Source organism: Mus pahari, chromosome 1 (genome assembly GCF_900095145.1).
Source record: "Mus pahari chromosome 1, PAHARI_EIJ_v1.1, whole genome shotgun sequence".
NCBI lineage: Eukaryota > Metazoa > Chordata > Mammalia > Rodentia > Muridae > Mus > Mus pahari.
The window spans coordinates 151,757,836-151,772,650 of NC_034590.1; the positions used below are offsets into that span (position 1 = coordinate 151,757,836).

The 14,815-nt window shown below is 44.5% G+C and overlaps 1 protein-coding gene across 44 annotated transcripts in view; it reads right to left on the reverse strand.

Annotated features, from left to right (window-relative positions):
• The window catches only part of Sorbs1 (sorbin and SH3 domain containing 1), a 223,240-nt gene that overhangs the window by 45,057 nt on the left and 163,368 nt on the right, over nt 1-14,815 (reverse strand). For 35 of the 44 annotated variants that reach the window (XM_029532539.1, XM_029532563.1, XM_029532559.1 and 32 more), the window contains 5 exons: nt 13,758-13,872; nt 8,439-8,522; nt 4,814-4,879; nt 4,171-4,272; nt 854-903 (listed from right to left, as the gene is read on the reverse strand). In XM_029532539.1, the coding sequence (XP_029388399.1) occupies nt 854-903; nt 4,171-4,272; nt 4,814-4,879; nt 8,439-8,522; nt 13,758-13,872 (417 nt within the window). The remainder of the gene's footprint in view (nt 1-853; nt 904-4,170; nt 4,273-4,813; nt 4,880-8,438; nt 8,523-13,757; nt 13,873-14,815) is intronic. The other 9 variants (XM_029532570.1, XM_029532655.1, XM_029532632.1 and 6 more) reach the window with 2 other exon arrangements.

Below are 14,815 nucleotides of genomic sequence, written 5' to 3' on the forward strand. Positions count from 1 at the left end.
TTCTCTGTATAGCCCTGGCTATACTGGAACTCACTTTGTAGGCCAGGCTGGCCTCAAACTCAGAAATCCACCTGCCTCTGCCTCCCGAGTGTTGGGATTAGAGGCGTGCACCACCATCGCCCGGCAGCCAAATTCTTAAGAATTAGCAGAATTAAAAAAAAAAAAATCCATGTCCATATGAGAATCTAGGCCCCACATCCCACATGGCAGGACTGGCTTGAGGACCTAACCCTACTCTCTGCCCCTGTATCTTTATTCTAGATCCGGTACATCCTAGCTACAGTCTCGTCCCTCAGGGATCCACTGAGGGCAAGATTGATTCTAATGTAGACAAATAGGTCAATAAGATGGCTAAGCAAACAGAAGCGCCCACTGTGCAAACCTGATGACCCGAGAGATTCCCAGGATTCATGATGAGAAGGAAAGTCCCATAGCCTATGCTCTGACTTCTATAGCCACACCCACAACTCACAGACATTCACCCACACATGTGTGCAAAGTAAGTAAAATTAAAATAAATGCAGACAAATAACTTCACATTCCAAAGTTAAAGACATCAACCTGGGATAAAGCTATCAAACATAACATGACTCTCTAAAAGTTAATTGGGAGAAAGAAGAGAGAACCAAAGAAAACTAATTTGAAAACTACAATACCATCATCAAACTACTAGAAGACAAAGCCCAAAGCATGTGACAGCCCACTGCCATGAGCCCTCCCCAGGGCCAAGGCCTTTACTGCCTACTGGGACAGCACAAGACAGATCCGGATCACAGTCCGACCCACCAGCTGTCCTCACCCTTGTCTAGTCCTTGATACATTGAGCCATGAAAACATAGGAGTGGCTACTTACTATCCAGGAGGCTCTGAGGTAATGTCTGGAGTCGGGCTGACTGCTGAGCTCTGTAAAAGTGATAAAGAAAGAACAATGTAAAAAGGAAAACAAAACAAATCAAAACAAAACAAAACCAAACGAGGTTGGTCTTAATTCACAGGTTGCAAAGCAAAGGGGAAAAGACAGGCCACTTCAGTCTGGTCATGTAGACAAGAGGCTTGGGCTAGATTTAGGGGTCCTAGGTTTTGCTTCACAGGAGATGCAGCCACAGACATAGGTGAGCCTGGAAGTGGAGACTTCAGCTCATCCTCAGCTGCAACTCCAGGATGCAGAAGCCTATTCACCCATCTTCCTCAGACATTCTGCTGAGGCCTCTGTAGCTCCGACCACGCACCACAGATGCCTCATCCGAGAGCAGCACACAACACTCTAGGGAGAGACTGCATTCTAAAAAGCATCTTAAGATGACCACACCATAGTTACACGATTCACTTATGCCTGTGCGTTGAGAAGTGTGAAAACGAGACGCAATGTCCCCAAATCCACTAACCACGCTGTCAGTACAGGTTGGGAGATGCTTCATAAAATGGCAGGCCACTAACAAAAGGAAGAGATCAACCCAGGCCTGCTAGAGAGCGAGAGCATTGTAATTACAGAATTCGGAGGTTCTTTTGTACTGGGGGGGAAAAATGTCACAGGTTCAATGTATTTGTGTTAAATAAATCAATGTAGAAGTTAACTTTTACAGATATTCCTATTTGATAACGACCATCATGTCTACTCATGACCACTGTAAGGAGAACATGGTACCTGGAGAAGAGACATTTAGGAAAAAGAAACAAACAGAAAGTGGAGGGGGAGGCTGCTGGATTAGGGAAGAGGAGATGACAGGGAGGGGGTTTGGCTTCACTGGTGGCTCCTCATTTAGCCCCCACAATTGCTCCCCTGTAGGCAACTCTGGTAGATTTTTAAAGCATTGCCTGCTTCCTAAGATCTAGTCTTACGGTTCCTACTGCCTTCTCAATATCCCTACCTGATCCCAAGCCAGCAACTCAGGAGCCAAACACCTGGAACCGACACCATGGTTTGACCTCTGCATCGAGCCACTTTCTAGCTTCCTTCAGCCTTACTAACACCCTTAAATCTTCTAGCTGTCCACTCCAAACCCTACAGTCACAGCCTTTCCTTCCCCAGCTCATTCATCCCTCACAGCAACTACTTAAGCTAGCCCACTGAACACCCTGGACAACCTCTCCCCACCAATCCTTCCCCTTCTCCCTGCTGGTGCCTCTACGGTGTGGACTCGCTGCTTACACTACTGCAGTGGCCCCCTCACCCTCTGACATGTTTTCTACCTCCAATTCAACTTCTCTAAGGGAATGGTTCTCTCTGTCTCTCTCTCTGTCTCTCTCTCATCATCAGTGATCTGAAGGATCATCTTCATCTTCATCCAACATCTTCTTAATCACACTCCTGAGGCTACAGTCTTTTCCAAACCTGCCCATCCCACCATTCCCACCCAAGATTTCTAGTTGAGCTGATCTGTCCTTTTTCTTAAAGAGTTATTTATTTATTTTATGCATAGGAGTACACCACCATTGCTCTCTTCAGACACACCAGAAGAGGGCACCAGTTCCCATTACAGATGGTTGTGAGCCACCATGTGGTTGCTGGGAATTGAACTCAGGACCTCTGGAAGAACCGTCGGTGCTCTTACCCGCCGAGCCATCTCTCCAGCCTGAGCTGATCTGTCCTATCCATTTGAACACGTATACTCTTTGCATGTTTCCTAAGTGCCTCAAAACAGATAGCCCAGCAAGTATGGACTCCACTGTCTCATCCTGAAGACAGTCTCCTGTGTGTGTGTGTGTGTGTGTGTGTGTGTAGAACTCCTGTGAGCATACTTCACATACGCTCGAGGCTAACAGCACCAGACAAACGACCAATGGGAATGGAGAGCAGGTGCAACAGGCACTTCCTTGCACTGGGGTGCCCCTGGCAGGGTCTGGGCCCTAACTGGGGTAAGGAGCTGTCAGCTCTGGCTGAGTCCCCATCTCTGCATGAGCTGCAGATGTGTGACTTCTGTGAAAGCATCTCTTGATTCACTTTGGCCTGCTTGTCACTAGACTTCTCATCCTGCATGTTGGCCACTGTTATCAGGACCGACTCACGGCCATAACTCATATTCCAGAGCAGGCTGGGATAGTTTCTTCCTTGAACCTGCAATTCTACAGTGAGTTACACCAGGTCTTGGTATGGTCTCACCCTGGTTAGAAACCGAGGATCCCACTCCACCTTCCTCCACCCCAATCACCTGTCTCACCTGGATGTGTGACAATTTACCTCTTTGTCTCTTTTCAGTTCTAAGGTAGAAGGGCCCACCCACTGCTGTCTTCTTCCTCCAAATCTAAGTTCTATGTACCAAGGAGGCAGCCATGACTACCACAGCTCAATGGCTTCCTACTCTTTTATCTCAAACCTGCAAATAGGCTACCATAAAATGCTGGTTTCTCCGCCCTTTCCTGGTCTCTAGCCTTGAACCAGTGGTCTCAATACTTCTCACGTCTAGCACAGACCAATTATCAATCACACAGTCCTCCCACAGTCTGTGGCCCTTCCTGGCCACTGCAGCAATGTCCACAGAAAGCCATTCTTTCCTCATTAGAGTCTCTTCAGTTTTGTCAGGGAAACCAAAGCACACTTCAGCAAACCTTCAGCTTCCCCCTAGAAGCCTGTTCATCTTGCAACTGGCTCTCCCTTCCTCCCTCAACCCTCAATATCTAGAGTGTGTTTTCTGTCATGAACTTGCTGGCCTTTACCATGACAAACACCACTGCTCTGACAATGCCTTGGCCCAATTTCTACTGCTATGTCTGTCAAAATGACCTCTGATGTTGGCATCTCCCAGGGTGACAAAGAAAAAAAAAAAGATAAGAAAAACTTCCCCCCACATAGCACTCTGGAAATTCAAAGAAGGCAATGGAAAGCACTTTTGAAAGGTCATCAAAGAAGAACTATTGGGCATGATAGGTAGGGGAAAGTTCAAACCATCAGCCATCCTGTATGTATCTGAAAGATGCTTTACGGAATATGCCAAGTTCCAAAGGGTTCCAAACAAAAAACTGACCAGGTGTAGTGTGTGAGTGTGGTGTATGTGTGTGCACGTGTAGTGTGTGTGCATGTGGTGCACGTGTGTATAAACACAAAGCCATGCATCTTAAAGCTAGCAGTGTCACCACCCTCTGTCATCTCCACAACATAGAAAACAAAGAACAGGGAAGAAAACAAAGCAGAGCTTGAGAAGAAACCAACAGCAAGAGAAAAACTGGAAATACCTGTGGCGAGTTTGCACTGGGTGATTTATTAACCGTCTCCACTTTCTCTAAATCTGCCTCTAACTCTGCTTGGCAGAGGCTGAGGTCTTTCTCTAGATTAGTCTGGTTCAAGGAAGAAAAGATGAGAAAGAATGTTTTAGTTTAGAGAAAAGGAGGAGGAGTGGAGGGTTACGTTTGAAAAGGAATTTTGTTTTTAGTGTCACTTTTTAATAGGGTCACGATGGCCTGACTCAATCACAAGGGCTTACTAGAAATTAGTTTAAAGACATGAACACAGAAAAGAGCACCATTCGGCAGGTTCAAGGGAACCCTGAGTAACAGAGCTTCAGACATCTATTCTAGGGCTAACGAGAACTACAAACGCCACAGAAACCTACCTGTGAGGAAAGGCCCTGCTTCCTCTATGTCAGAGTACAATGGCCGTGACAAGAGTTGTTTTTAAAAAAGCAAACCAAAACCAACCTCTAAACATTAGTATATGTCTCACGGGCTTTATTAAATAGTTTTATCACCAGGCCAAACAAGTTACTAAGTTTAAAAAAAAAAAAAAAAGATTTAAGAAAAGAACACAAATCCACAACACACTCACGGCACTCAAAGCTAGAGATCTAGCACACAGTCCGAGGAGGAGGCACGGAATTACCTTTCTATCCTCTCTAGGAAGGATAGAGCAGTCGCCAGGAGTATAGTCCCATATCTTTTTGGGAGGCTGACGGGAAGCAGAGGAGGAAATGAAGAAATGAGCATAAAGACATAACGACAAACATGGGGGGACTCAAACAAAGAGGGGCACGCTAGGAACCGGACCAACACAGAGAGGTGAACTTAAAGCAAAGGACGGGGATCCTGGCTGAGGACACAAAGCTGTCTGCCCCAGGGGGACCTGAAACCCCTGACTAGGAAGTATAAGTTTCAAGAGCAAATCAACCCTTGAGTCTCAATACTAAAAATTTTAAATTAAAAGTGGGGGGCGGGGAGGAAGGGAAGCATCAATAGCAAATTTAAACAAATTAAAAACTCTAATTCTTTCGTGTCCTCTTCAAACAAAGACTGACCCTGGAAATTTTCACATTTTTGAAAGAGTCTTTTCTTCTATAGAAAGAAAAAAATCACTGCATGTTAATAAATGTGTAAATCTGTAAGTCTGGCCAGTAGAGGCTGACCTAAAGGGTGACCCTCTAGTTTGGGGCAGCGGCATCCACAGTGGGAATTCAGGCAGTGCATGTGACCATTCCATGCTTGCAGCTCAACTGGCCTTTCATAATGTAAGTAGTGTTAGGTGACAGCAGTAACGCTAGAGGCAGGCTCCGCCCCCGGCAGGTCAGAGGTCACAATGTTTTGTTCTTTACCCCTTCATAGACAATCAGAGCACTGAAAATCTTTCAGGAGAATATGCTGTAGGCTTACCAAGGGGTTTGTGTGCAGTGAGCTAAGCAAACTTCCAGAAACTTCTAACTCTGAACTTCTCTCACATAGAGTACTGTGCCTGTGTACACTTGAGATCTACCATGCTACCAACCATCCCCAGGGAGATCAGACACAGGAGAGCATTAAAAACTCCACAGACTGCATGCAAGTTTCATGTCCGTTAACTCTACAGACTCATTCCAGGGATTACTATTGAGAAACACTGCCTTGAGTTTGTGGCTAGACATCAAATCAATTTCTGTAGAAACTGAAGGGAAGGGGAGGGTAATACGTGGGTCCTCCTGGTCCCTGTACCACCTCTCCCCTGTACTACCTCTCCAAAAGAAAAGCCAACTGGCTCTGGCTGTGTTTCCCCTGTCAGCAGCAGGTCTTCCACATACATGGGGTATGTGTTCTGCAAAGTCAGTGATAGAGCAGCAACCATTCACTTTTACTGCTTAATACACTCAGTGGCTGTCTGAAAAGTAGCCTTTTTAACACATGTTACCCCCACACCTTTCTTACTTGGTCACAAAATTCCATAAGCGAGAGTCTACAAATTAAATTTGCTTCAAATAATCACCCCGCTCCCCCCCCCCCGACCCCAAATGGTCCCTGAAGTCTTAAATCATTTATTTCATGGGGACATACCGAGGTCACCAATCAGGATCTTGTTGCAATTTTCTATTCTTTTTGAGTGGCTTTGCAAGAGGAGGTTCAGGGAGAAAAAGGAGCTCAGCAACTATTAGTATCAAAGTTCCAGCGGTTCTACTAGGAGTAAGAGCCCTAAGCTGGTTTGAGAACAACAGAAACAAAGTATCGATGACAACCTGTGTCATGTGTGACTGGAAGACTCTGGAATGACTAACACAGCTTCCAAACCAACTGCCACAGCTCATGGCTTTGCCACAGCAGTGTACTCTTTGGCCCACTGCAATCAGAATAGGAGAGAACAAAGGAAAAAAAATCTCACTCTCCCACCTCCTTCCTAAAGTCTGTTGGTTCAACTAGATAAGAAGCCCACCCTGAGATATCTTAGACCATATATAAATGTTCTTTTACTGAGATTCCTGGAGATGTGGCCCATGTTCTTTTGACAAATCTTCAAAAATTAAGGCCACACAAAAAGGAATCCCCCAAGAGAAAGAATTATTAGACAAATGGTCTGTGCCCTCCATGTTTACATAGGTGAGTTACAGTTTTTGGCAAAACTCTTTAATTTACCAAGTTATTCTCAGGACCTGTTTAGTAAAGGCTGGGACTCTGCATTGTCTAATATCAACGAAAGTTGTTTGCAGCGATAGATTTATAAAAATGCATCACTAGTAATAAATTAGTAAAGAAGGTTCCCTAACTTTTGCAAAAACTTTCAGATTAAACTGGTATAGTTACTTGATAGACAAGGGCATGGTTAGAAATCTGAAGATTCTGAAAGGGATTTCAAAAATTGCTGGCATGGAACTGAAAATGAATATCTCCTGTTTTCCATGAGGTCAGTACAACGTCACTGTCGCAGACATCATTTCAGAGTGGAGCATACATATCATTATGTGCTCAATAATTGAGCAGGTCTTAAAAAAAAGGCTTACTGTCCAGTTTACTGCATGTGGAAAGACTGTGTATTAAACTTGGTATCTAAAAGAGTGGGGAGAGAGGAGAAGAAATGAGCTGTGGGGAGAGAAGAGTAGTTGCACAAGACACTTTCTCTCTACTGCCCCTAGGTGGCTCTCACCAACAACAGATTAAGGGGAAGAGGAGAGGTGACTGCATCCAGAAGTGCCCAGTAAGGAGGAATACCAGTTCTTTCAGGTAGAATGTTGGCAGCTTGGTACTCCTAACTTTCAAGCTCAGCATCTTTATGCCAAATCAGCAATTCCCCAGTGCCAGCCTGAATTGCCTGTCTTCATCTTAATGAAAAAATATACAGCATGGAATTTAACATTTACTGGACTGTAAAAATCACTTCCTAACTGCAGATAAAAGAACCATTCGAGACCCAAACCAATGGTCAGAGTCTCATAGTCATGTCCAATGTTCATTTTTCTAGGTATGACTCTTCTACCTATAAATTCCTTTATTGCAGTTATAATTGGGGGTTCAAAGAAACTACAGTTTTCAAGTCTATCACCATGAGAATTTAAAGTACCTACAGGTTTAAATTGCATCACCTCCAACAGACTGTCCTGTTTGAAACTTGTCTGGGCATAGGACTAAAGAATCACCCCTCTCAAAAAAAAAAAAAATCAGAAATACCTTAGGGAAGCCGCCAAACACTAACATTTCCAGAGTTCTGCCTTCCCTTCCAAATGACACTACCCCAACTCAGACGAATCATTCCCTAAAAGCTGCCTCTAGCTGGGCTGAACAGGGGTTATGTCTGCACAGGGAAGCAGTTGCTTTTTTGTCTTGTCTTGTCTTGTTTTGTTTTGCATGCACTCCCTTGCATGCATGCTTTATAAAACGTGATATGAGGCACCGTAACCCTGCCCTTCCCAGTGACATATTTCCCTGCCTGTCTTCAAAAACCTTAATGAACTGGTAGTCACTGCTTGGCAGAAAAAAAAAAATGCCACCCACCAGGTATATGATACTTGCTGGAGGTGGCAGAGAGAGGTCCTAGGACAAATGATGCCCTGGTCACTCTCTGGATGTTCTAGGAAGGTGTACCTCAGAGCTCACTGTCCCCTCTTGGTGCATTGAGGAAAACCTTCGGGTTGGAGTGAGGTAACACAATCTGACAGTTACCACGGCTGCTCCCACTGCTGGACCCCTCTCACAGACCTGATTCTACAGCAGCGGCAAGGCACCAAGAGCATCATTTCACAAGGTGTATAACCACCGCAAGGCGCCATTACACTTACCGGTCTCCCAAACTCCAATTCCGAAAAGAATTTATACCAAGGTTCATTCTTTAAATCTATCTCTTCTGGGCTTATATCCCGACTCTATAAGGGTTGGTGACAGGGAAATGGAAGAAAGAGAAGGATAACATTATGTAAAAGATTACATAGGAACAGGCCAGTAGAGATGCAGCAGCTCTGGGTTACACAGCACCTGCTTCAACAGCAAGGACTGTCCAGTTTTACCGACACCAGAAAAACAGGGAAACTGAGGCAGGGAGCGGTGAGGTATTTGATTTCAGTCCAACAGCAGAGGCAGATGGACTGGACATAGAGGACCCGACACCACACTGCGACCCAGCTAAATACGGGCAGACCAGTATTCTTAATCATTTCAGCATTAGAGAAAACAAAGTCCTTATTTCCTCTTGCAGAAAAAAAAAATTAACTGTGAGCACATAAACTGGTGAGCACAGCAAACATTCAGCATCTATGTCAGAATAAAGCAAACGGTTTTTATGGGCCAGGATGGTTTTAGTACTTATTTGCAAGGCTGCCCTAAGGTTTTCAAGATAAATGCAGATACTGACACTTTATAAAAGCCAACTGGTTAATACTGCATCTTTAATGGCACATGAATAGGTGAGATACCATGTGTCATACACAGCATAGTGAAAATGATGTAAGTCAAAATAGAGGACACGAGGGAGAACCACTGTAAACAAGCATCGTGGGCGATGAGCACAGACAGCACACTGTGTTCTAACAGATAAATGTTAAAGGATTGAGGAAAATAAGTGACAGAAAAGCTGGACAGGACGGAGAACAGAACGGGGAGAAAACTTCCGGGTTACGCTCCAAAGTTAGATCCCTCACTGTGGTTATACTAAGACGCGTCATGGTGATGGATAATTTGATCCTGTAATTTAATATTTCATCAGATGCGTGTTAAAGTTCTGGCACTTTATCTAAGAAATATTACCTACTTTTGGAAAACACTAAAAATGGGTGATTAGAAATCAAATCAAATTTTCTAATAAAAGGAGTTAGGTTCACTGAGTTCAAGGTTTGCTTGATAAATTCATATGTTCTTAAGAACTCTGAAAATTACAAGAGGTTGTGATTTTTCTTTTTATAACTACCCGAGATACAAAAATGTACAGTTTCTTCAGAGGTTGAAGACATCACACAAGAAACTTAGATACCTTGTGGCCACTAAGGTAGATGGCACAGAACAGCCTGCTGCCAGCGCCACCTACAGGTCTTCAGCGCTACTGCGCCCCAGAGTAGTCCTTCCCAGATGTACTGACACCATCCAGCAAGACAGTGTTTAGCTCTCTCTTCAAGCAGAAAACTGTCCGAGTGACTGTACCCAGCCCTTCTTCCCAATTCCCCAGAAGCGTCTGCTTTTTGTCTATTCCTGCTGTTTAAGGCAGAGGATGTGGACACATGTCAGAGGCCTTAGTTGCAATATGACTTGAAACTATGGGGTAATATATGTGAACTCCATCAAGAGCGGCTTCCTCTAGGGTTTCCATCCTGAAGGAAAAAGCCTGTCCATCCAGACATAAATAGTTTCCTGCGTGTGTGTGTGTGTGTGTGTGTGTGTGTGTTTACGTATCTATGCGCATGTGTGTAGATATCGGAGGAAACTTTAAGTGAGAGTTCCTGAGGAGTCAGCTATCTTGTTTTCTGAGTCCAGGGTCTTTCAGTCACTCAGGGCTTGCCAATTGGGCTGGGCTGGCTGGCCACCAAGTCCTAAGGATCTGCCTGGCTCTACCGCTCCAGGGCTAGAACTGTAAGTACAAGCCACCAAGCCTGTTGCTTTTACTCTCTTTCTGGGAACTGAACTCAGGTCCGTTAGCACTTTAGCAGCTGAGCTATCTCTCCAGCCTGGCTTCTGCCTTTATTCGGTGAAAAGCAGCACAAGGTCCACAAACCCCAAGCCGTTTGGGAATGACTGGTTAGGCACTGGCTCATTCTACAATCTAGGATGATGGCTTTTCATGAAACCTACTTCATATTTGTTATTCTTACAAAGACTATTTATAAACTGTTCCCTGGGAATAGGTTAGGGTTTTTGTTTTTGCTGTTTTTTTTGTTTTTTTTTTGTTTTTTTTAAATAAAATGTACTAACATACCAACTCTTTTGGGATGCTGCCAAAAAGTTACAATATTTACAGCCTTAAAAGAATTAACTCATTTCATTCTTGAATGCTGTTTGCAGGAGAGCTGACTGCCAAGGCTAGTGTAAAGAAAAGGTTACGTTAAATAACTTAGATCCAAAGCTTCGGACCTGTAAGCTGCCCAGACATAAAAATAAAAAGCTATTACCCACAGTGCTCATACCTGCGTTAGGTTGCCAGGTGTAACTGAGCCGCACCTAATCAAGGCACAGACTAAGAACCGACACCCCTGCTGGAAGCAAAGGGGACTCCCCGTTCCCACAGCCATGACACTTTCACAGTGCCAGGGTGTGGTCTTTGCTGCTGTGGAGGCCTGATAAAATCCACAGAATGGACATGTGGCTTGCCAGGCAAGTGTCACCTCCTCAAAGACAGTGTTGGTGCTTGAACAGGGGCCACAGACCAGCTTCAAATTTCAATTAAGTAAATCATGTGATCATGGTGTGCTCGCTTACACCGTGCTTTATAGTCTCCATGGCTCTTACACCCACATTACTCACCCCTGGCCATATCACCTGGTCCTCCGCCAGGCTGGAGGGCCAGATAATATTTCTATTCACAAATGGAAGCCTTGAGGTTCAAGGAGGTTAAATGACTGCCCAAAGGCACACAGTAGAGTCAGGATTGGAACCCAGAGCTCAGGCGTCCCATGACCCATCCAGCAATCTGTAAACTACGCTATATTCCCACTCACCCTCCTACTGAGAGGACGGGAGAGACAGAGCTGGGCAAACCCCTCGCTCACAGTTCCATGTTCATTTTGTGCCTGTAATTACTATCCCAACATCTGTCCTTGCTACCACACCCATGGAATATAAACCCCAACATCTAGCCCGGGGCTCAGCATGAAAAAGTTGTAACTATATATTGGTTAAATGAGGCTCATGTCCTTTGGGGAGATTTCAGCAAAGAAAAGAAAAAGTATAAAAGAATAAAACCTTGACATTCCTGATAACTGGGACCAAACAATACATCTCTATGTCCAAGGCTGGAGAGAAAAGGTTGACTTACAGATAGGGAGGCAAGAAGTATTTAGACCTTTATGAATATGCCAAACAGGTGAACAGGTCCTCAAGGGTGGGAGTCACCCAGGGATTCTGAAGGTAATAGTGTTTTGTGGGTTTGGGTAGTGTGAGCAAGCTCTAGGGCAAGAGGAGCCCCCAGAGCTCGTGTAGTTTAACGTTCTTCCTGATGGCATCAATTAGCTGCGCCTGGCTGGGCCCATTCCTTGAATCAGCAGAATTAAGCAGGTTTGAACACCTCAAATGGAAGGAAAAAGCGGGGTTTCTCTTTCTTCATGGAGAGACAAAGCAGACTAAAATAAAATCTTAGAGTCTACATCTGTCACCCGTTTACACTTTTAATAATGAAAGGATTCTTTAGCTCTCTTCAAAAAAGTATATGAATGGGGGTGCTGCTGAAATCCCAGCCAGCCATATAACTCCAAAAGGCAAGGCTCACACTGAAAGGCTCCCATTGAAATTCACATAGCAGCTTTCCTGTTCACGTGACTAAAATAGCAGGACTTAAAAAAGATCAAACATAATGGACCAATTCAGCCACTGTCAAAAAAAATTAAGATTCAACTGAAATTCCTCTCTAAAACTGACAACTTCTCTTTGGAAGGAGGGAGCTAACTGGGGTGAAGGGCACAGAATGAAACTGTTGGACAGGTGCCCACATGCCACTATGGGTGGACTCAGGCCTGCAGCATTACAGAGGAGCTCCTGTACTGAGACACCAGATGGTGCTCTGCTGTCCTTGTACACAGTCTCCAGCACTCCAAAGATGGGGCATCACTGGGCACTGTGGGGCGCTGCCCGATGCTTGTAAAAAATAATCCCAGTGATCCCAAGAACTGATAGCAAAGGAGAAAACAAAATAATGTCGCTTTCCTAGTTCTGTATAGAGGCGAAACAACTAAAACCAAGAGAAGGAAGGGGAAACAAAGACAACCTTAGGAAGAAAGGTGTGCCTTCAGCAAAGGCCTGGACGGATCCATGAACGGCCATCGCCCAGATAAAAGCACCCAAGGGCCTCCCGAATCCCTGGGATCACTTGCTTATTACTAAAGAGGGTGGCTTTCTCTCCAGGAACCCTTGGGTGAAGGTAGCGGCTGCATTTATTTATTATGCCTGGGAAGCCTCCCGTAGGCAGACAGCTCCCTCTGAGGCAGGGAAACAGAAGGAAGTCATTCAGCTTGCCTTTCGCTGTCTGCCCAGCAAACTCAAAAGAACGACAACTCTAAAAGTGTTTCTGTGAACCGATGACCTTTTCCTAATTAAAATTACTCCAGCACTTATAAAGACATCACATCTCATTTCAGTAAAAGTCAAATCAATTATCCCCTAAAAACACATAGAACGGCAGGCTCACAGCTCTTAAGGAGACTTCTCCCATCCTGCTCTCCAGCCAGAGGGCTGTGGCGCTGATGGAGCATTAGAGAATCTCTAATCATTTTCCAAAATTTGAGCCAGCTTTTTCTAGCGAAGGGTGAATGGAAGGAAACAGGATTGGCATATACAAAACTCATCAGTTTGTAAAGTCTTCCTGTTTCGCAGAAGTGACTGCTTTTCCCTAGAATTTCCACACATTTTTCCCACCTAATTTTCTAGAGCTGTGTGAGGGACAATAAGCCAAACTGATTTTTATGTTAATTCTCAATACTTTGTCAATCAAAGACAGCAGACCTAAAGATAAAACTCTAACAGCCTGGACTTTACTAAAAGTTACAACGTTCTATTGGTTATCTTTGAATGATTTTAATGCTAGACTAGTCATTTCTGTAATAGTCATCAATTTCGAACAAGAATTGCCTACAAAAAAATAATAACCTTTACTCAATAACTTTGACAAAGTAGTATATACTTTTTTCCTAAAATAAAAATAAAATAAGTGAGATCAACCGCTGTTAGTAGAAAATTAAAATGAGTTAAACCACGCACAAATGGAACAACAGAGCCACAAAAAAAACCAGTTTTTTTTTTAAAAAGCAGACTCGTGGGACTAATTTATGAAGACCTGCAGAAATGCAGAGGGTGAAAATACTTCAACTCTTTTCATTGTTCTAAACAAAGCAAGTCTATCTCAAGTGGGGAAAGAATAAGCTCCAACTACACAGGAGCAAACAAAAGACCTTTCATATGCACATTACCATCTTCTCATTGGTCAGGACTGAAGACTTGCCCGGCTGATAGTCGTAAATGCTTTTGGGCTCTGCTCGGTATTTTCTCGTATCCACTTTCTTATCTGGGGGCTCCCAGTCGTTTCTGTAGAAGGAAAAATCCTATTTTCATAAAAACAGCACCAGCTTCCCACGAGGTCCGAACCTGGTTGGCTGTCGCCTCGAACAAGGACTTTGTATAATCCATAGCACAAAAACTGGAATCAAGGCCAGAGATTTAGCTGTAGTAGCAGGTTTCTCAGAGCAACCCAATTAAATCTCCGTCTTGGCTCACATGGGGCATGAGGTACCCTGTGCCTAAAACCTGGCACGAGGAATTGGAGATGGAAGAGAGGGGAGGACGGAAGGGGAAAGCGGCAGGGCTCATCCTGGATAAAGGCTTTCACCTTGCTCTGCCTCTTGTGACTGTAACGTTTCCCAAACACGCCTGGACTCCCACACAATTTATGCAGAGCACAAATACAGGTCCTCGAGCTGCCAAGCTGTGGTTCAAGCCCTGGCCACCCAGGTGATCTCAGTACTGTATAAACTCCTGGAATATTCGCTTGTCTCATTGTTAGATGGGGACTTCTGTGGCAGCACGCCAGGGCCACAGCAGCCCTCACTAAAAACCAGCTATGTGCCTTGTGTTCTTTCCTGCTCTGTGCCTGAACCTGCTACATAGTAATCTCAGTTTGGGTCAAAGGGTGTTTTTTGTTTTGTTTTGTTTTGTTTTAATTTATTATTTGTCTGTGTGCTGGCTCATTTTATGTCAACTTGACGTAAACCTCAGCTGAAAAAAATGCCTCCATCAGATCCAGGTACATGGCACTTTCATAATAAATGTCAGGGAGGGCCCAGCCCACTGTAGGTGGGGCCATCCCTGCGCTGGGAGTTCCTGGTTCTATAAGAGTCTGTAAGAAAGCAGGCCACCCCTCCATGACCTCTGATTCAGCTCTAGCCTTCAGGATCCTGCCCTGCTTTAGTTCCTGCCCTTGCTGCTTTTGGAATGTTCTGTGGAACTGTGAGTGACATCAACCCTTCCCTTC